The 21708-nt window shown below is 48.7% G+C and overlaps 1 protein-coding gene across 3 annotated transcripts in view; it reads right to left on the reverse strand.

The window, feature by feature from the left end:
• Positions 1 to 306: 306 nt before the first annotated feature.
• The window catches only part of LOC138582139 (zinc finger protein 549-like), a 187419-nt gene continuing 166017 nt past the window's right edge, over positions 307 to 21708 (reverse strand). For all 3 annotated transcript variants that reach the window (XM_069653155.1, XM_069653152.1, XM_069653154.1), the window contains one exon: positions 307 to 1499. In XM_069653155.1, the coding sequence (XP_069509256.1) occupies positions 751 to 1499 (749 nt within the window). In that variant the 3' untranslated portion in view covers positions 307 to 750. The remainder of the gene's footprint in view (positions 1500 to 21708) is intronic.

Here is a 21708-nt window from a genome sequence, read left to right on the forward strand (position 1 = left end):
AGCTGGTTACACCTGCATGTATATGTCCAATTTAAGTTGTACTGCATGACTACAAGGCTCTTGTCCTTGTCATTCCACTTATTTGGTTGAAAAGTAGCGGCTTGCCAATGACTTCAGGGTTCCACAGAGAGCTACAATACACTACTTGAATGTCCCTATGCTAAAAAGAGAAATGTCTTGTAAAAAGGCCTTTTTAGTAACAGCACCTAGTCTGAGGAACTGTACATGAGGAATAATCTCCTGTCCTCAACAAAAGACATTAAGACTACCTTTTATTGCCCAACCTTTTCATTAAATAGTCATAAGTAGCACCACTTTTTCTTTTTATTATATTTGTAATCCACTGTTTGCTTCTGTAGGGCAACGTGTAATTATTTTAGAATGTATTTATGTTATGCATTTACAGGACTCCACACAATAAATGTTAAAATTTAAATAAATACAGTGAATAAAACATTATTCAATATCTAGTGAAAGCTGCCTTCACTATTGCATGACATCATGTGTTGCTGCTGTGATGGACAATAAATGGTTGCTGTACTGTGGGGTTCGATAAGATTGTCAGGGTAATTCATGGATTATTTGCGCCAAAAGAAAACGGGATTTGTGCGCCATTCTGCCCGCAAATCCCTGTTTAACAAATGGGGATTTGTGGGCAGAATGGCGCACAAATCCCGTTTTTTTTGCTGCAAATAATCTATGAATTACCCCCTGTGTCTCTCACTAAAAGTCAAATTGGTTAGTTCCTTGTCACATATGGATTCTTAGGTGTCTGATAAGGTTTTGCTTCTGACTAAATTTTTTCAAACATTCAGTGCATTCGTATGGTCTCTCACCAATGTGAACTCTTTGGTGCCCAATAAGATTGTCCTTCCGACTGAAACTTTTTCCACATTCAGTACATTGATATGGCTTCTTTCCTATATGTGCTCTCTTATGCCTAGAAAGATTATGCATCTGACTGAAACTTTTACCACATACATTGCACCGATATGGTCTCTCACCTGTGTGTGTCCTCTGGTGCCCAATAAAATGCTGCTTCCGACTAAAGCTTTTATCACATACATTACATTGATAAGGTCTTTCTAACCTACACGTTTTCGGATTATCCAAAAAATCGTCTTGATAAGACATGCTTTGATCTGGTATAATATTTAAGAATTGTCTCCAGTCTTGCAGCATGTTTTGTTGACCTGGAACAAGTACAGATTTCCCCATATCACTCTCAAATTCCTTCTCAGTATCTGAACTTTCTACTTGGTGGATTCCTTCATGTGCAGTTGAATGCATCATAGTCATTATACAACTTTCATATGGTAATCTTTTCCTTCCTCTTTGTTTCTGGATAGTTTCTGACCACATCTGTTTTTTAGGCTGTGTTCCCAACTCAGATCTCTGAAAGACATTTTTTTTTTCTGAAGCATCTTTGTGTGCACGTATTTTTCCAGTGCATTTCCTATTTTCTTCATTCTTCCAACTTCTTCTCATGGTGCCATCACCTATTAACATTCACAAAATGTCATTAGTGTTGCACATCTAAGAACATGTTTAGACTATAATTTCATGCTTAGCAGAGATGTTTTTAAGAGTACAATGTGCTGCTGTTTCACAGATTAGATAAGAAATTCTCCTTGGAATAATTTAAATATTACATTTTGTTACATTGTGGCTTGAATTATGGAAATTTGCACCCCTACTAGTATGTGCCATGTACGGTTACACTGTAGCTACATGGGCCAGTAAATCTTGTTAAACACCTTGGATGTGCTTTAACTTGGTCTTCCGACAATAATGCCCAGTAGGTCCCCTAGGCTGGATCTATAAACGTTAATTATATTCTAACATAAGATGGAGAATTAACATGGTTCACACCTCCACATCCCAACACCTAACAGACATCATCCAGGAACTAGAAATCCCCACCTCCAAGTCTCCACTCCTCCTTACCTTCGGGCTAATAATAGCCCCCTCTGCCCCCAACCACCTGGCAGACGTGACCCGGCCGCTCACCTAGTTGCCTTAAGCTGCCACCCGATTACTTTGCTAGGTTGCACCGAGCAAACGCTGCACAGTTGTTTACCTTCCCCCCTCTCATAGCAAGCACATGCTCATTTGGATAGTTATGAAAAACACTAGCTAGTGGAGTGGCTAAAATGTGAAGCTAGCAATGAGGAGTCAAAATATATTGAAATATCGCCACCTGCTGTCAAAACCCTGAACATGTTCGATCAGGCCTTAAACAAATTGTTTGTATTACACTATAATTTCTCTTAGTTCTTTTTTCTTTGTTATTTTGAACAAGGGGTCCACTGATATCAGTATAGACCACGCCCACGGGGCGTACCGAGAGATATGGGCCCCTATACCTTGTTAAAACACTGATGCTGCGCTCAGACCTTTAACTTGGTATAAGGACCTTTAACTTGGTTTTCAAGGCCCATAACTTGCAGTACGGACATCGGGCTAGGTCAATAAAGCGTAATTATATACCTTGGAATGTTCATTAAGCAATCTCAATGGGCAACCTGGGGCCTCTACAAAGTGGCACAGCCTGCAGAAGGTTTGCATTCCCAGGTTACCGGCCTGGTGGAAAACACCTGCAGCCAAATCCTTGCGGTCACTCAATTGTTATCAACAAGCCCCTGTCTTCTCATGTTAATATATATATACCAAAAGCACACAGAGCATTAACCCTACGAAGTACAGAATGCTAAACTGCTTGTTACATAGGCATGGAAAGGTACATATAAAAGAGCAACGTGGGTTATAAAAACAAAGTTACTCACCGTAGTGACTACCTTATGCCTAGTCAGTAGTCAGTAGTCCCCTTTCCTCCATACTTTTGGGACATTCCATTAATCGGGGCGGAACAGGAGCATTTTTGAAGCATCAAAATAACTTTTGCGTCTTTCTTTTATTTTTATGCGGAGCAACCGGATGTGACCGTAGCACCACGCATCGCCCTTCAGTCCTTTTCTATTGCCAAAGTCGAAGGACCATTAGCAAAATAGAGGAAACTTTTTAGAGGGGACAGCGGGTGGGCGTATGGAGGAAAGGTGACTACGGACTAGGAGTAAGGTAGTCACTACGGTGAGTAACTTGGTTATACTCCTAGGTCCCATGACCTTTCCTCCATACTTTTGGGAGATTCCCAAGCACTGACCAAAGAAACGGGAGGATAGACATTTCCCTTGCTGAAACAGGTTCTTAAGAACTGCCTACCAAACTGGGCATCAGCATGAGAGTTCAGGTCAAGACAATATTGTCTGACAAAGGCCGAGGGAGAAGCCCACATAGCAGGCTTGGCTATGGACTCCCAAGGAACATATTTCTGGAAGGCAACAGCAGTCGCTTTGCCACGGACCAAATGTGCATGAACGCCCCTTGGGTGCTGAAGGCCTTGAATTGTACAAGCCTCTGAGATGCATAAAGCGATCCAGCGTGAGATAGATGCTTTTGAAGGCAGTTTCTCTTTTGGGCCACCGAATGTAACAAAGAGTTGTGAAGATCTTCTGAGTTTGCTCGTTCTGTCGAGGTAAAACTTCCGAGCTTGTCTGACATCTAGGTTATGTAGATCCCTCTCTACATCCGAGACAGGGTTCGGAAAGAAAACGGGTAAGAATATTGATTGATTTATGTGGAACTCAGAGACAATTTTTGGAAGGAGGTAAGGGTCAGCGCAAAGCACAACCTTATTCTTGTGGAAAGTTAAAAACAGATGTTCGACAGAGAGAGCTTGAAGCTCACTTATTCTTCTTGCAGATGTTACCACAATCAAGAAGGCCACTTTCCAAGAAAGAAACTTGAGCTCCGTAGTGGCCATTGTTTCAAATGGCTTATGACACAAAGCAGTGAGGACCACGTTCGGATCCTATTTCAGGTGAGGAGGCCTGACTAGCGGAAAGAGGTGAAGAAGACCTGCGAAATGCCTCTTTATTACTGGGTTTACCAGAGAAAAATAGCAACTGTCTGTAGACAGATAAGCTGCAATGGCTGATAGATATGTTCTGCAAGATAAGACGTGGATGCCAGAGGCCGCAAGGTCTGATATAAAGGACAAGACAAAGTCAATAGAAGCCTGTCGGGGATCAAGCTGTTTAGCTAGACACCATGTCATGATGCCTGCCCCCAGGCAGCTGGACCAAGCCCATCTGCCCCGGAAGCAGGCATTCAGGCATTTGTTTAAACCTCAGAAGCCCCGGCTAGGGGCTATCTGGGTTCAGTCCTGGTGCCTTAGGCGCCAGGCGCATAGTTGGAATCAGTCCTGGCACCTGAGGCGCCAGGCTCATAGTCACCGCTTACCTCAGGCAGACCATGCTGCACATGAATCCAGGCCAACGTGAGACCTGGAAGGGACTATTTTTCCACAAGGACTACTTTTCACTCGGGTGTGGTTCTAGGGACTTCTTACCTGGGACTACTTTTGAAGCTATTTAAACCACGCCCGTTCTACAACACACGCTTCGCGTTATTCTGCATTTAGCAGCTTAACGCTCACCGTGCCTGCAAACCTGCATCCAGTCTTCTGCCACGCCCGTCTCGAACACGGAGCTCCTAGGAGAGAAAGGAAAATAGGAGAAGAGGTTAGATTACGGATTTTGATCTATTCCTTACCTGATTTCGGATCTTGTATCACTTCGAGCCTGAAGGGACATTCTTTCGGCACGCGTCGTATTCCAGCTGCAGCGCCGCTCCATTTTCACCAGCATCTCCGACTTGGCGCTGCCTCCGTCATTTTCTTCGGTGATTTTCAACATCTGAGGAAAAGACAAGAAAATAGCAAGGTGAGCCTAAAGAGACTAAAAAGACAATGGGCCTCATTACGACCCTGGCGGAAAGTGACTGACCGGACCGCAACAGCGTAAATAGCGTTTCCGCCATTGCACGAAGGAGCAAAGTGCGGCCAATCACGACCCATCGGGCACGAGCATTACGCCATGGCGGAATCCGAAAGGCTGCGATGGCGGAAATGACCCCAAAACGGCCCTTACCGCCGCCGTACGCTGCACCAGGTGCAATACCGCCACCCATCTTAGCGGTCACCGTAATGAGCGGTCACCGTAACGAGCGTGCACCGCAAATTACGGCCACCGTAAATATACGGAAACGGAAGTAAAAGCATGTGGCCGGAACGGGAAACAGCACGCCGCACAACTATAAAATCCGAATCCCAACACAACCATAAAAAATCCGACCCTGACACACATCCCAACCCGTTAGCAACCCCAGTTAAAAAATAAATATGGGAAAGGTAGCCAAGAAAGCGTGTGACCGCAAGCGGCAGGTACACTTCTCCCGAGAGGAACTGACCGTGCTCACCGAGACCCTCCAGGAAAATTCCGCCGTCGTCTTCTCCAGTCAAATGACCAGGACGGCCCTTGCCAACAAGAAGGCCATATGGGCCCTGGTGGCACAGCGCGTAAGTGCGGTGGGGACAACACCCCGCACGCCACAGCAATGTCGCAAGCGGTGGGACGACCTGCGGATCCGCGTACGCAGCATACTTTCTGCGAACAGGAACATCGCCACAGCTACCGGGGGGGGTTCAGAGTCGCCCATCAAGTTGACCCCCTGGGAGGAAATCTGCGCCTCCACCATAGGAATGGAGAGCATAGAGGGAGTCGGAGGGATGGAGAAAGGAGTGCCGACATCCGGAGAATCAGGTAGGTTGGCCAAGAGAAACAATGCGAAATCCACAAACCACGAACATGTGCAGTACCATGTGACCCCATAGTGCAATACATACTTTGCCCTGACAGCGCCCTCTAAAAGTCAGAATGAACAAACGAATCAATCAAGAAGCCATAAACAACCCCTACATGTGCAGCATGCACCCCCTAACTGCAGGCAGCCAAATGAATGCATCCTCAATCCACACGAAAATGAGACCACCTCCAAGGCCCAGTCCCAAATCAGCCACATGTACCACCCCAATGCATTTGATACGTTGCCATTCCAAATCCGACAGACCCATAACTAACGCTCGCCCCTCTTTACTCCACCACAGGGTCCGATACCAACGACGAGCTGCAGGACACCCCTACCAGCACGCCTGCAAAGAGGGCCAGGACCAACGTCCCAAGAGCCTCCACCTCAGGTGCAAGGATCAAGACACGGCAGCAGCAGGAATCAAGTGGCAGCACACTGGAGGGGACTGCAACAGGCACCCCAGCAGCCAGCAAGTCCACAACCCCAGCACCACAGGTCCCCCCAAAGAACGTATCTGATGGCACTGCCTCTGGTGGTAGCAGCACCATAGGTGACACAGCTGTCATGCCAGCATGCTCCGACACGGAAAACAGTGCTGGCGACGTAGGTACCATCCATGACCTTTCCCAATCCCCCTGCATGTTCCATCCCCTACACCATGACGAAACCACGCAGGGGCACCCTGAAGACGACGACTGGCCAACCCCCACAAGTCCTGTGCCAAGGCAACATGTGTTGAGCAGCCCCCCTGTCACACCACCGCAAATGTCCATGGCCCAGCAGAGGCAACAGTCCCTCGACCTGCTGATCGAGCAACAGCAGGAAGCGTCCACGCTACTCAAGGACCATGCAAATGAATGCGGGGGTTCCAGGGCAGCCATGGAAACATCCACCGAGACACTCAGGGCACAAATAGAGAAAAGTAGTGAGAGCCTCAGGGGAGAAATGGAGAGAAGCACCGAGAGCCTGAGAGCACAAATGGAGAAAAGCACCGAGAGCCTGAGGGGGGAACTGCATGCGACGTCCAAAGACGTTTGTGCTGAACTTGCTGCTGTGCGCCGTGTGCTCTCGGAGCTCTCACAAACCCTCAGAGACATGCATGGACGCGAGCAGGCAGAGACATCATCCGTGGCAAGTTCCGTCCAGGGCAGCCCCCAACGCAGATCTGGCAGGAACCTGCGCTCCACGGGCAGGGGTGCCCCTGATACCCGTAGAGGGGGCTTGCAATAGCGTCTACCCACGGACAGCATGCATATTTGGACACTGGTGTTGGGGGGGGAGGTAGTAGGGTGGAGGGGGTGTGTTGGGCTTCACTGGGTGGCGGGTCCATAGGGTGTATAAATCAAATCACATTAACAATACAGCACCTCATTATCATCCAATGACATGTGTGGACATTGATATTTGCGTACGAGGCCTCCATAGGCGTACAGTCCACAATGTGCCTGTACTACACACACACAGTGCCACAGGTCCCCTTTCCGTGTAATAGGCACCATGCGTGGTTGCTAGAAGCATGCATCTATGATGCTCTGTCGGATTGCACGTACATCCTGTGCCTCATGGACTCCTTGAGGTGCCTCCACATCCCCACCCTCATCACCATCATCATCCTCAGGTGCATGCAGTACAGCGTCAGGGGGCATGGGCACATTCCTACGTATGCACATGTTGTGCAGCATGACACATGCCATGACCATCTTAGAAACCTTCTCATGGCTGTACATGAGTGCCCCGCCAGACCTGCTGAGGCTGCGGAAACGAGCCTTCAGTAGGCCGAATGCCTGTTCAATGACCACACGGGTACGTGAGTGGGCATGGTTGTAGTCCTCCTCATGCTCGTTCTGTGGGTTCCGGATTGGTGTAAGGAGCCATCTCTTCAGTGGATACCCGGCATCACCTGTATGAGACGAATTAAGGGTGTCAGTGGAATGATAGTGCTAAGTAGCCCCCCCCCCCCTGCAAGGTCATTGACGCATCAAATGGGCCACGATGTCATGCATGGAATGAGACTCACCGAGTAGCCAGGATCTGTGCCCTGCGTGTCGCTCCATGTAGCGTGGTATTCTTGTGTTCCTCAGGACCATAGAATCATGGGTAGATCCTGGAAATCTGGCACAACAATGCGTAAAGATCTTGTTGGAGTCACACACCATTTGCACATTGATTGAATGAAATTGTTTCCGGTTGCGGTACTGGACCTCCATGGCATGTGGGACAACCAATTCTACATGGGTGCAGTCGATGGCACCAATGCAACCCGGGATGCCGCCAAGTGCATGGAATCCCACTTTAGCGTTGGTAATCTCCTGGTACGTGCGTGGTAGTGTGATGTGGTCGTCGGCGTGCTTCAGGAGGGCATCGTGCACTTGGAAGAGTGTCCGTGAGAACAGTGGCTGTGAAATGCCATGCAACTGTCCCACTGTGTGCTGGTAGGTGCCTGTGGCCAGGAAGTGGAGTGCAGACACCACCTTCAGTAGGGGTGGGATGGCGGTTGGGCTATCTATCATGCTCACGAGGTCAGCATGTGTCATGTCCACAATGGCGATTATGGTGTCCCGGTCCAAACGGTAGAGGGTGTGGATCTGCTCAGCAGTGAGGTTGAACGGATCGGCTCGGAGGCGTGGGATTGCGGGCCGCCTGCGTGGTGGTAGTGGCAGTGCTTGTGGGCCTTGCTGACCCTGCCTTGCCCTCCTCCTCCTCCTTCTCCTCCGTCTCCCCTGTGCGCCCGGTTGTTGTACCTGTTGTTGTTCGTCGTCTTCTTGTAGTTGTAGCACTTGCAGTGCTATCTGGTACCCCAGGCCCAACATCGCTAGTCCTGCCGGTAGCATTTTGGAGTGGGAGTGGTTGTGGGAGGGGTTTGGGTCTGCAATATATGTGCTGTCGGCCTGTATGGCCTCCACCTGTGCTGATTGAATGAATCTGTGGCAGATGCAATCCCTTCTGGCCGAGCACGTCCCGCACGTAAGGCTGAATTTGGCCGCATGGCATCTTGGGATTTGAATCATGTATCAAATCCCGATGGCAGTGTGATGTACTTTGACTGATTTTCATGCTATGCTCCCATTGTTACACATGCTATGATTACAGCCGCTTCCATACCTGTGAAGAGTCAGTGGTATGTAGGGCTCGATCGATGGCCGACCCTCATGCAGCACAGTAACGTACTTCACCGACGGGCGTGGCGTGCCATTTGTGATTGCAGCCAGTTAGCATCATGACACACAGCCGCACTACATTGATGTAATTGTGAATGCAAGCGTTCACAGAAGCCTTTTCGACGTAATGTTGCAAGTGAGGAATTCGAAGGCCAGCATTTTGGGTTTTGAAGTAGCGGCGAGGATACGCCCACAGGTCTGGCTGGAAATGTAACGTTCTATTGTAGTATGTCCTTGGGACATGGCCCATAACGAGCAGGCAATGAATGATATGAATTGAATGGGATGCGCAACAGCGTAGTGGACGATAAGGCAGGACGTTCCCAAATCCATCTTGCTTCACAACACTACAGATCCGGCCAGGGGCACAGTGGTTTTTGCGGACTGCATTACGCACAGACGCGATGGAAGTTTCACATATTATGTGAGTGAATATTCATGCGTTTTCATTGCGGGATGAGGGAATGATGTGTGGATGCATGGACTGATGATTCCGTTTAGGGTCTGCCATGTACATGGGTTTTTTGATTCACTCCCCTTCCCCTGCGTTATGTGATGCAAGGCTGCCATAGTGGGACATACGTCTATCTGCCCTTGTCGGATCCTCCCTGTCTCGACGCGCCTTCATACACTTGTGTCTAGGCACGTTACTAATCCCATGTCATGGGTTCTATCTTGACGGACGCATGCACAGTAACCGACGTTGACAATGGTGTATTTAGCTCGATTGGTTTCGTTGTGATTCGATACTGATTTAGGGGTGTGTATATTCCTTTGGAGTGGGCTAGCATGCATATGGGTGTGGATTTGGTGTGTTGAATGAAGATTGTAATGCATCATGAGTCCCGTAATGCAATCGGTTGATTTGTGTTTCTTTTGGGTGACAGGTATCTCCTGCCCTATTGCAGATGCCATCTCTACGCCACTCCTCCAGATGGTTTTTACTCTCGACTCCTGCAGCTTCGGGTGAATCAGTGGAGCACCATTTCGATCATATGGGACGATCGCCAATGGGCCACATGCCCTTACGCTGTACTGGTGGCTAGGTGCAACATTTCGGCCTTTCAGCTCGACTAGTGCCTGCCTCATGGGACGGACCTGCGGTTCTTGCCGCTTCCATGGTGCCTTTTGGAACGTTGATGTAGGCCCTGTGTGCCATGATGGTACAGGGCGTCACACAAGTGGAAGCCGGTCAATTATTGCAGATGCAGCCCTCGGTGATGATGGTTGTTTTGGTGGTATTTTGCAAATTGCTGTGGGGCCTTTGTCATTTGGATGTGCATTTAAATTGTATTCCGATATCTGACGTGTTGCGTTGTTCTTTGCAGGTGATGTGGCGATTTTCGCTTTGTGGCGGTATGTATTGCGTGATGATCTGCATTGTGTTCCGCCTTCTGAGTTGAGTTGCGTGGTACAGTACTGGCCGCGTTTGCCTACGTAGCACAGTATGGTCACGGATAGGGGCTGCCATTGTGACTGTTTACATGATGTGCTGTTCAGGGGCGGGGGATTGGCTTTTGGCCGACTGGTGCCTGTCAGCCAGGTCGATTGGTGGAATGATGGGTTGTTCAGAATGTGGCTGGTCACAGGTGACTGTGTTTGCGTGCGTTTGTTGGAGGGGGACTGGGGTCATGTCCATTGGAATAGCTTCTGTATTGATGCCATCTGTGCCCTGCAGCTCCCATCGGCCCCTCTTGGGATGAGCCTGGCTGCTCAGTCACTCTGCCGACTTGTGTGGTACATGCTTCTGCTGATGGTTGGTTTGTTTACTGGCATGAGTACAGGGCTGGTGCAATCCCCCTCAGGATGCTGTTTTGGATGTTGCCTTGCGCTGGTGGCAAGCGATGGGGGACTACTGTTGTTTTGTGTCATGTGTTCTTGATTTTCATTTTGATGTATTGTACCTTCACATGCCTGTGCTGCGTCAGTACGGCTATGGTGACATGCCGTACATGGATGCCCACTCACGGGGCGCTTTGAGCCCCTGCATGCTTTTCTACGTTGGCATGCATGGGTGAATTGTGGATTTCACTGGTTGCATAGTGTGAGTACATTGCGCCTGCCAGGAGTTGTGCAATGAGGCCAGGGAGTGGAGTACAGGCACTCAGTGGGCCATTTACGGTTGGTTCGCGTTGCCGTATTTCTCGCCATGGCGGAATGGTACTTTACGACGTGCTTGATGGCGTTCAGTGCATGTCCGCTAGGGTCAGAATTCGCGTACCGTTGCGCCATGGCGGTGATTCCGGTTTTGCAAGGCGCGCGTGCGCGTACTTGGTGCAGTTAGCGTTGCCGTTCACTGCGGTGTCGCTAATGGCATCGTACTTTACGGTGACGGGTCATGATCGCAACGAGCGGTGTTCGATGGCGGTATTGCATTTCCGCCATCATTTTTCCATTTCCGCAAGGGTCGTAATGAGGCCCAATCCCTTTTATTACGAGACTCACCTGATTATCACCAGAGGCTTTATCCTTCAATACGCTGCATCTTCTTACGCCGCATCTAGGAAAGAAGGAAAAGACAATGAGCTAAACTCACGCAACTTGACAGGATAGTTTGGGTGATACAGACTCTTACCTGAACGCCGCCAGCAACCTCCAGACAGGATTTGTCGCCGCAAATCAACAGGGGAGTGCAAGAGTGAACATTGGACATTTTGAACTCTTTAATCTTGGCAAACTCCGGAGTCAATAATCGACCAGAACTCCAGCACCTAAAACCAGTGAAGCAACTGGTATCTACGTGCCCCTGCATGCCACGCAGGATGGAGAGCTCACCAATCAAAAACATAAGGTGAGGACACTGATTGGGAATATCGAAGGTGGCAAGTGGGGAGAGCGGGAGCAGGGGAGGGGGGTCTGCATTCACACCCACGGGGCTAAATCCCCTTCTCCATCTACAGGAGAATACTTCTACGAGTAAAGCTTACAAGACTAAGGGGGTCCGTCCGGACGGACATCTTTGCCCTACGCTTCACAATGGTGGAGGCCGCAGCTGTTCGGGTTCGATCTACGCCCCTGTGGGAACCAGGTGAGCATAACAGAACACGAGCCTACCTAAAAATCCCCACCCGGTCTTATGGAAACCTCTGAAACCGACCAACTAGCCCAACTGTTAGGGGAACTTAGGGCAGAGGTGCACTCTGCACGCCAAGAGACTAATGCCTTCAGGAGAGAACTTATTTTGTCAAAGGAACGCACTGATGATCTTGCTAGACAACTGCTGCAAAGCTAAGCCGGCCAAACACCACTACCTGGACTCAGAGGGAATCCAGCTCCTGTCTCTTCGAGCAATCCTGTGCAAGTGGTTCTACCAGGGAGCATTCCTTTAGCTCCACCCAAACGTTTTGCTGGGGACCCAAAAAGGTTCGCTGTGTTCATGAATCAGTGCCGCTTGCACTTTCTATGCAGACCAGGAGCTTTCCCAAACGACACAGCCAAAGTAGCCTTTGTACTATCGTACCTTAGTGGCAGCGCAGCAGATTGGTCAATCCCGCTGGTCAACCAGGATGACCCTCTTCTTCGGGATTTTCAAGGTTTTCAATTGAGCATGGAAAAACTATTTGCCAGACATTCGCAGGGTCAGGCCCTGGGTAACTAACTTTTTTCCATACAACAGGGCACTCAGGATCTGCTAACCTATAACGCAACCTTCAACAGGTTAGTGGTGGAAACCGGCTGGCCAGAGGAGAAAAGAATTACTTTATTTCATCGTGGGCTTCGGGGTGAACTCAAAGATGTTTTGGCCCAAGTGGTGAACCCACCTCAGGATTGCACAGAATACATAGACTTAGTAGTCCAGTTAGACCACCGACTTCAGAATCGAAAGGCTGATCGAGCTAAATTCGAGAATCGAGTACTAGTCAAACCACATGTTACCTCCAAAGGAACTGAAACATCAGAACCCATGCAGATCGGGGGAGTTAAGGGACCCCTAACCCAAAAAGAGAGAGAAAGAAGACGACAGATGCAATTGTGCCTTTATTGTGGGGCTTCAGGACATTTTCTAAGGGATTGCCCTATTAAACCATCCAAGAAAGTAGCCGGAGTAGTTGTTAGAAATCAAACAGAGCCTGAATCGGGAAACGACCACGCCTGACAAGCGTAGAGGTCCGCTTGCCGAGCTTGAAGAAGGACACTCAGACCTCGCATCTAATCATAACAATGGTCCTCATCGATCCAAGACTTCCATCACGTATGCACGCAGCAAGAGCATATGTCGATAGCGGGGCCGTAGGAAACTATATGGACCATAAATTGTCTTCTAGGATGAACCTATCTCTCTGCAAAAAGACCGCTCCGGATGTCGTCACCACAGTCGATGGAACTGAAATTGCCTTTGAGCCTGTAATTCATTCTACTACAGAGATGACATTGCTGGGTCAGGACGGGCATCGAGAGACTATTGTGTTTGATTTAATCAAAGCTCCACAGTTTCAAATAATACTGGGGATGCCTTGGTTAGAAACACATAATACTTGTATTGATTGGCGAGAGAAGAGAATAAACTTCCCGGATTGTGCACACACCTGCTACCCGAAAAAACCCTTGAACAAAGGCCTGGCCACAGTCACTACTCCAGTCGTGCAGTTACCTCAGGAATACCAAGTATTCCAGGACGTTTTCCAAAAAGAACAGGCAAATACCTTACCGCCACACAGATCATACGATTGTCAAATCGACCTCATACCCGGTGCACAACCCCCATGCAGCAGGATCTACGAACCCGAAAACCTGCACCTATGACAATATTTAGACCAATACCTTGCTAATGGGTTCATTTGTCCATCTAAGTCCCCTGTTTCCTCAGCTTTGTTCTTCGTACCGAAAAAAGAAGGTGACCTTAGAACATGTATAGACTAACGCGCATTAAATCAGATTACTGTGAAGAACCGATACCCATTGCCTTTGATCCCTGAGTTACTAGACCAGGTAAAGGATGCTTGCATTTACACTAAATTAGATCTCAGAGGGGCGTATCATTTGGTACGTGTAAAGAAGGGTGACAAATGGAAGACTGCCTTTCGTACCAAATACGGGTTGTTCGAATATCAGGTGATGCCCTTCGGGTTGTGCAATGCACCAGCAGCCTTCGAGTATTTTATGAACGATGTCCTTCGTGAACTCATCGATGTTTGCGTAGTCGTTTACATTGACAATATTCTAGTGTACTCTTCTTCAGAATCAGATCATGTTGAGCACGTTCGAGCAGTCCTTCAGAAACTACGTCAGCACAAGCTATTTGCGAAACTGGAAAAATGCGTTTTTCATACCACAGAAGTAGAATTCCTAGGATTTATCTTGACTCCAAAAGGAGTCCGAATGGACTCTCGAAAAGTGGATGCAATCCTCAAATGGCCATCACCCAATTCAGTTAAAGGAGTACAAGGCATGCTCGGATTTGCTCATTTCTACCGCAGATTTATTCCAGATTTCTCACAGGTCGTACACCCCATCACAGCACTTTTGCGAAAAAACAAACGCTTCTTGTGGACCGAAGAGGCTGAAAGAGCCTTCCGAGAGTTGAAGTCGAAATTCACATCAGCACCTGTCTTGAAGCATCCACGTCCCGAACTCCCATACATAGTCGAAACAGATGCGTCCAGTTTAGCCATGGAAGCTGTCCTGTCCCAGAAGGATCCCAAAACCGGTCAACTTCATCATGTAGCCTTTTGGTCCAGAAAGTTTTCGGCCCCCGAATTAAACTATGCGATTACCGATAAAGAATTGTTAGCCATCAAATCCGCCTTCAAATCTTGGAGACATTACCTTCTCTGTGCTAGGCACACCATCACAGTAATCACTGATCACAGGAACCTGCAGTATTTAAAAACAGCCAAGGCCCAATCATCCTGTCAACTCCGATGGGCGCTATTCTTCGCCGAATTCGATTTCGTGATTACTTATCGACCTGGTTGCAAGAATGGTAAGGCAGATGCCTTATCCCGAATAGGAATGGGAGAAGCATTTTCGAACCCAGAACCAGTACCCATAATTCCAGGACAAAGAATCCTCGGCCTAACTACTTTACAGACTTTGGAAGATATTCACTTAAAGATCCAACAACTTTTCGATCCAACAGCCCTGCAGGACTGGGTAAAAAAGGGCCCAGATTATTCAGTCATTAATGAGTTACCTCCCTATCAAGGGCGTCTCTTTTTACCACACAAGGAACTGCAAGAACTGGTAATCTCCAATTACCATGATGCTTTGATGGAAGGACACCGAGGTATTGCCAAGACTGAAGCTAAAATTAAAAGACAATTCTGGTGGCCCACCTGGCGAAAGGACGTAAAGTCTTTTGTGTTGTCTTGTGGGATCTGTGCCCAAAACAAAAGTCAGAAGAAGAAACCAGCTGGTCTTTTACAGCCTTTGGATGTTCCGCCCACACCTTGGCACACTTTGTCCCTAGACTTTATTACAGATCTACCTCCATGTAATGGGTTTAACACCATTCTAGTAGTTGTTGACCTTTTTTCCAAGATGTCTCACTTTATTCCTTTAAAGGGATTACCTTCCGCTTCAATTGTGGCCAAGGAATTCCTCAAAAAAAACCATCATTCGAATACATGGATTTCCTTCTGTATTGGTGTCAGAGCGAGGTAGTTAATTCATTTCGCAATTTTGGAAGAAATGTTGTCAACTAGTGCAAATCGACGTGAGATTATCTACTAGTCACCATCCCCAAACCGATGGTCAGACGGAAAGGACCAACCAGACTCTGGAACAATACCTACGTTGCATGTTACATCAGACCGAGGGCAATTGGAAGAATATATTATGGATTGCCGAATACGCTTACAATAACTCAGTACATTCAGGAACCGGACAAAGCCCCTTTTATACCATTTATGGCCATCATCCTCGAACCTCAGAACTAGATTCACCCCAGCACTTGGAAATGCCGGCAGTGACCCATCTACACTCTACTATTACTCAAGCCTTTAAGGAAGCAACTGAACATTTGAAAAAAGCAAAGGAGAAATACAAGAAGAATGCCGATCAGCATAGGAGTGACGCTCCCCATTACCAGATTGGAGATCAAGTTTGGCTGGCTACCAGACACATATCTCTAAAAGGGGCTCGAACTTTTAATCCTAGATATTTGGGGCCTTATACCATTAAAAACATTATCAACCCGGTAGCAGTTAAATTAGAATTGCCCTCTAGTATGCGGATCCATCCCGTCTTCCATGTTTCACTTCTAAAACTAGTTCAACCCGGAACAAGATTAGCCAAACCACCTGACCCCATCCTAATAGAAGGAGAACCTGCAGATATCCTGGACTCTAAGATGGTTAAATCTAAACTTTTTTATTTAATCAATTGGAAAGGTTACGGACCACAGGAAAGGTCATGGGAACCCAGTGACCACGTCCATGCACCTCGATTAGTGAAGAAATTCCATCGGCACTTCCCAGACAAACCAGGGCCCAGAGGAAGAACAACCTTAGGTGGGGCCTTGGGGGGGAGAGCTGTCATGATGCCTGCCCCCGGGCAGCTGGACCAAGCCCATCCGCCCCGGAAGCAGGCATCCAGACATTTGTTTAAACCTCAGAAGCCCCGGCTAGGGGCTATCTGGGTTCAGTCCTGGCGCCTTAGGCGCCATGCTCATAGTTGGAATCAGTCCTGGCGCCTAAGGCGCCAGGCTCATAGTCATCAATTACCTCAGGCCGACCATGCTGCACATGCATCCAGGCCAACGTGAGACCTGGAAGGGACTATTTTTCCACAAGGACTACTTTTCACTCGGGTGTGGTTCTAGGGACTTCTTACCTGGGACTACTTTTGAAGCTATTTAAACCACGCCCGATCTATAACACACGCTTCGCGTTATTCTGCATTTAGCAGCGTAATGCTCACCGTGCCTGCAAACCTGCATCCAGTCGAGACGAGACCACGCCCGTCTCGGAAACGGAGCTCCTAGGAGAGAAAGGAAAATAGGAGAAGAGGTTAGATTACGGATTTTAATCTATTCCTTACCTGATTTCGGATCTTGCATCACTCCGAGCCTGAAGGGACTTCTTTCGGCACACGTCGTATTCCAGCTGCAGCGCCGCTCCATTTTCACCAGCCCACAGCATCTCCGACTCGGCGCTGCCTCCGTCATTTTCTTCAGGGATTTTCAACATCTGGGGAAAAGACAAGAAAATAGCAAGATGAGCCTAAAGAGACTAAAAAGACAATCCCTTTTATTACGAGACTCACCTGATTATCACCGGAGGCTTTATCCTTCAATACGCTGCATCTTCTTACGCCGCATCTAGGAAAGAAGGAAAAGACAATGAGCTAAACTCACGCAACTTTACAGGATAGTTTGGGTGATACAGACTCTTACCTGAACGCCGCCAGCAACCTCCAGACAGGATTTGTCGCTGCAAATCAACAGAGGAGTGCAAGAGTGAACATTGGACATTTTGAACTCTTCTTGGCAAACTCTGGAGTCAATAATCGTCCAGAGCTCCAGCACCTAAAACCAGTGAAGCAACTGGTATCTACGCGCCCCTGCATGCCACGGAAGAGGGAGAGCTCACCAATCAAAAACATAAGGTGGGGACACTGATTGGGAATATCGGAGGTGGCAAGTGGGGAGAGCGGGAGCAGGGGAGGGGGTCTGCATTCACACCCACGGGGCTAAATCCCTTTCTCCATCTACAGGAGAATACTTCTACGAGTCAAGCTTACAAGACTAAGGGGGTCCGTCCAGACGGTCATCTTTGCCCTACGCTTCACGTTGGTGGAGGCCGCAGCTGTCCGGGTTCGATCTACGCCCCTGTGGGAACCAGGTGAGCGTAACAGAATGACAAAACAAAGCCATTTACTTTTGTACTGAGCCCTCATCAAAGGCTTACATACCGCCTTTTTTATGTTCATATTATCCTCCGAAAGTTAAACTGCCCTAAGGACTTGAACTCAGGTACCAGGTCGCCAAGCTGAAGGATTATGGGGAGGGTGCCACACCTGGTAATTACTCTGGTGGAGGAGGTCAGGAATCTGCGGCCACCTGATCGGGTTGCATATGGATAGGTGTTGCAGCTCCGAAAACCAGAACCTGGCTGGCCACCAAGGAGCTATGAAGAGAAGAGTGCAGTTGGAGGCACTCCTGAGCTTCCAGAGCGAGCAATGAATCAACGGCAAAAGTGGGAAGGCATAAGCCTTCATGTTGTCCCAAGGAATCTCGAGGGCATCCCCCAAGCACTCTGCAGAAGCCAATCATTCAAATATGGATAGACATGAACTCCGTGCAATCTGAGGAACGCTGCAATAACCACCATCATCTTCGTGAAGAAACGCAGTGCCGAACTGAGACCAAACTCCAGAACTCGATACTGGAAGTGTTCCGTTCCCACGGAAAACCGAAGGTATTTCCGATTTGGACCCCAGATCAGGATGTGCATGTAAGCGTCCTGAAGATCTACCACACTGAGCCAATCGCCCTTCTGGAGAGAGGACCTTATCTGGCTGGGCGTGATAATCTTGAATTTCTCTTGCGGTAGGAAAAGATTGAAGTTGAAGAGGTTGAGGATAGTGCGCAGGCCAGCCTGGTTGGGTTTGGACACTGAAAACAGACAGGAGTAATAGTCCTTTCCTTGCTCCCGCAAGGGAACAGGTTCCACCACTCTGAGGTACAGATGTTTCTGTGCCTCGGCTCTGAGGGAAGGAGACCCAGTCTGCTGATGAGGAGGGTGAGAGGGCGGGGTATGAGGGAGGGGCAAGCGTAAGCCCGCTCGGGCGACGGCAAAAACCCATTAGTCTTCTGTGATGGTCTGCCACGCCTCCAGATGAGATGATCCACCTTGTCAATTTGCATACGTCCTCCCACCAGAGTCTCGTGGGACCGATGGAAAACATCATTTGGATGGTTTGTCAGCAGCAAGACCACCTGTTGCCAAAGAGGAGGCTTATGTGCGAGAGAAAAACTGGCCACTTTGCCTTTGTTGTTTGCGATGAGGTGCACCCGAGTAACCTTCTGCAAGACGTGCTTGACGCTCCTGGAACCCTCTAAAAACTGAAAAGGACCACTTGTGGGTCCCCAACCTCTGTGTATAGGCCGCTTTAGCTGTGGGTTTTGCAATAACCAACAAATATTTAGCCGTTTGGATGCTTGCCTTTGTTTTATTGCGTTCCTCATCTGTAGAGGAGTGGAACAGCTCTTTACCTTCGAAGGGAAGATCGAGTACTTTGTCCTGAACCTTCTTCGAGAACTTTGTAGCATGCAACCATACTTGGCGGGAGATGTCTACCCCAACCATAAGGCCCTGAGCAGAAGTGTCTACATGATGGGCGCGGCCTCCAGCAGATCCTGAGCCAGAACTCTGGAATGGGATAGTCCCTCTTTAAAATCTTCCAGGCTATCCTGAGGGATACATTCCTGAAATTTGGAAAGCTCCTTGCACAGCTTAAGATTTGCCACTGCAAGGATGACTTTGGTATTTGCCTGGTGCAGCTGAAGACCAGAATTGGAAAATACTTTTTTCCCAATGGCGTCAAGAAGTTTGTCCTCTTTGGACAGGACCTGAGATGCAGCCGTGGAGAATGCTGAGGACGGCTTGGACTTCAGCGTAGCTGCTGCTACCACCGATGATGAGGGGAGTGGACATGCAGTCAAATGTATGTCCTCTGACGAGTGTAGCTTGTAGCGGGTGTCAATTTTCCTGCACAGAATGAGGTTTTTCCCAGACCTTATGGGCTTCAGCAAGCACATCCTTTTGAAGGAAAACTCCTGTGCACTCCAGTGTTGTAAGAGTTGAGGTTTGTGAAAGTACTCCTTCTTGTGGGGCTGGAGGCTCAGGTATTGGAATATCCAGCAATGCATCATATCCACAACCTGGTCATGAAAAGCTCTGACAGAGTGGGGCTGGTCTTCGCCATCCTGGTCCGCTTGGCCCTCGTCAGTTGTGGCGTGAACAGAAAACTGGTCTGCAGCACGTGGTACCTCAGACACTGTGGGCATACTTTTCTGCACAAATGCAGTCAAGGAGTAAAGAAAGTCAGTGCAGTCATTTGGTTGAAACATATCAATTCCATATCTGATTTTGGAAAACTCTAACTCGTAAATAGTTTGAGATTAAACATATGTCAATAGATTTGATCCTGATCAGTAGGATATCAATTTATAAAAATGTTAGGATCCATAGAGGTGTGACTAAGCACATGGAGAAATGGTCCCTCTACTGTACATGGTACTCAAATATCCATATGTGGGTCTGCCTACATGAATGTAAACATCTTGACTTCTCAAGTGAGCTCCTAATGTATAGTAGGGGTACAGCTACACATTTTGGCGGCATTCCTCAGGGCAGTTTGGGAGCACCCTAGGGGAAAGCAGACAAAATGCGAATGAAAAAAACGTGAATGTAGTCTGATTGGATACTTAAAATTATTAGCATCTGCCCAGAATTTGATGAGAATGGCCAGGGACTTGGCTGTCTGTGAGCTGCTCTTCTTCTTATCGAGTTCCTTGTCAGTGGAGGAGTGGAACAAGTCACTGCCCTCAAAGGGTAGGTCTAGGATCCTGTCCTGGACATCAGGATAGAATCTAGTTCCCTTGAGCCACGCCGTCCTTCTCATGTCCGTTGCCACACAGATAGCCCTGCTTGCAGTTTCTATGTGCGGCAACGTGGACACCATGATGTACTGTGCTACAAGTCTTGCTTCTGCGAGACCAGCCTTGAAAGAGGCTTGTTTATCAGCCGGGATATCCGGAAAGAAACTTGCTATTTCTCTTCACAGCCATTGGTTAGCCGCTGCCAGGATGGCGTCGGCATTGGCTTGCCTCAGGTGAAGTCATGCGTTTGAGTAGACCTTCTTCCCGTAGGTCTTGAGCGTTTTCTCTTCTCCGCCCAGCCAGGCTGAGGTTGCGGTGCTCGTGGTGGAGGTCTGGGGCTTGGTATTCCTAGATGCTGCTGCAATGACTGAAGATAGTGGTTGGGGTGCACTGACAAGAGCAGAGCATCACCCTCCACTTGCCTGAACTTTGCGTCCAACCTTTTATTTGTCGACTGAGTGCAATGGGGCTTAAGCCATCCCTTTTTTTGCAAGGGCCTCCACGTCCTTCTGTAAAGCTATGCCCGATCTGGATTTAGCTTTGATGGTGAGCACTTCAGCCAGTACCCCTGACTCTGGCAGCTCCCTCTGTGGCTGGGGAATGCCCAGGTAGACGGCTAACCCAGCAATCCTGTCATGGAATGCCATAGCGGAGGAAAGCTTGACCTGTTCCTCCTCGTCAGTGTTTTGTTGGTCACCTGTGTTAGAAGAGGCCCCTGTGTTAGAATGGGCCCCTTGGTCCGTAGGTGTCAGTTCTACCATTGTAGAAGGCCCGGGTGCTGGCACTGGGGGTGTAGGCACCGCTACTGGAACTACCAGTGGCATGGGCAACAGAGGTGGAGGAGGAGGTAAAGGCTGAGCAGGCACCGGATGAGGAGGCAGTGTGGGAGGCAGCATATCCAGGATTATGCCCTCGAGGATGTTCCCCACCTGTGGGGACCGCACGAGGGTCAAGAATTTGTTGAAAAAACTATCCTCATAAGCGGGTCTGGGTGCGATCCTGCAATGGTGCCGATTGAGGTGGAGTAAAGGACTGCTGTCTGCTCCCTCCTTGCGAGTACATGTCCTCCTGGTACTTTGACTCACCCGAGAATGTGGGGTAGGGTGTGGACCACGTGACCGGGGTCATAGGACCCAAATCTGCCCTGGCTGCAGGCTCTCACCTTTGCGCTTCACCATGCTGGCTGGATTCTGTCCTGGGCGCATCCTGACTGCGCGCACCGCCATTTTGTCCCTGCCTTCCGAATGTGCAGTGGACGACGCGGGCCTGGGCTTGGCCTGCATGCCTGGAGGCATC

The sequence above is a fragment of the Ambystoma mexicanum genome, chromosome 3q (genome assembly GCF_040938575.1).
Source record: "Ambystoma mexicanum isolate Mex_15411 chromosome 3q, UKY_AmexF1_1, whole genome shotgun sequence".
Lineage (NCBI taxonomy): Eukaryota > Metazoa > Chordata > Amphibia > Caudata > Ambystomatidae > Ambystoma > Ambystoma mexicanum.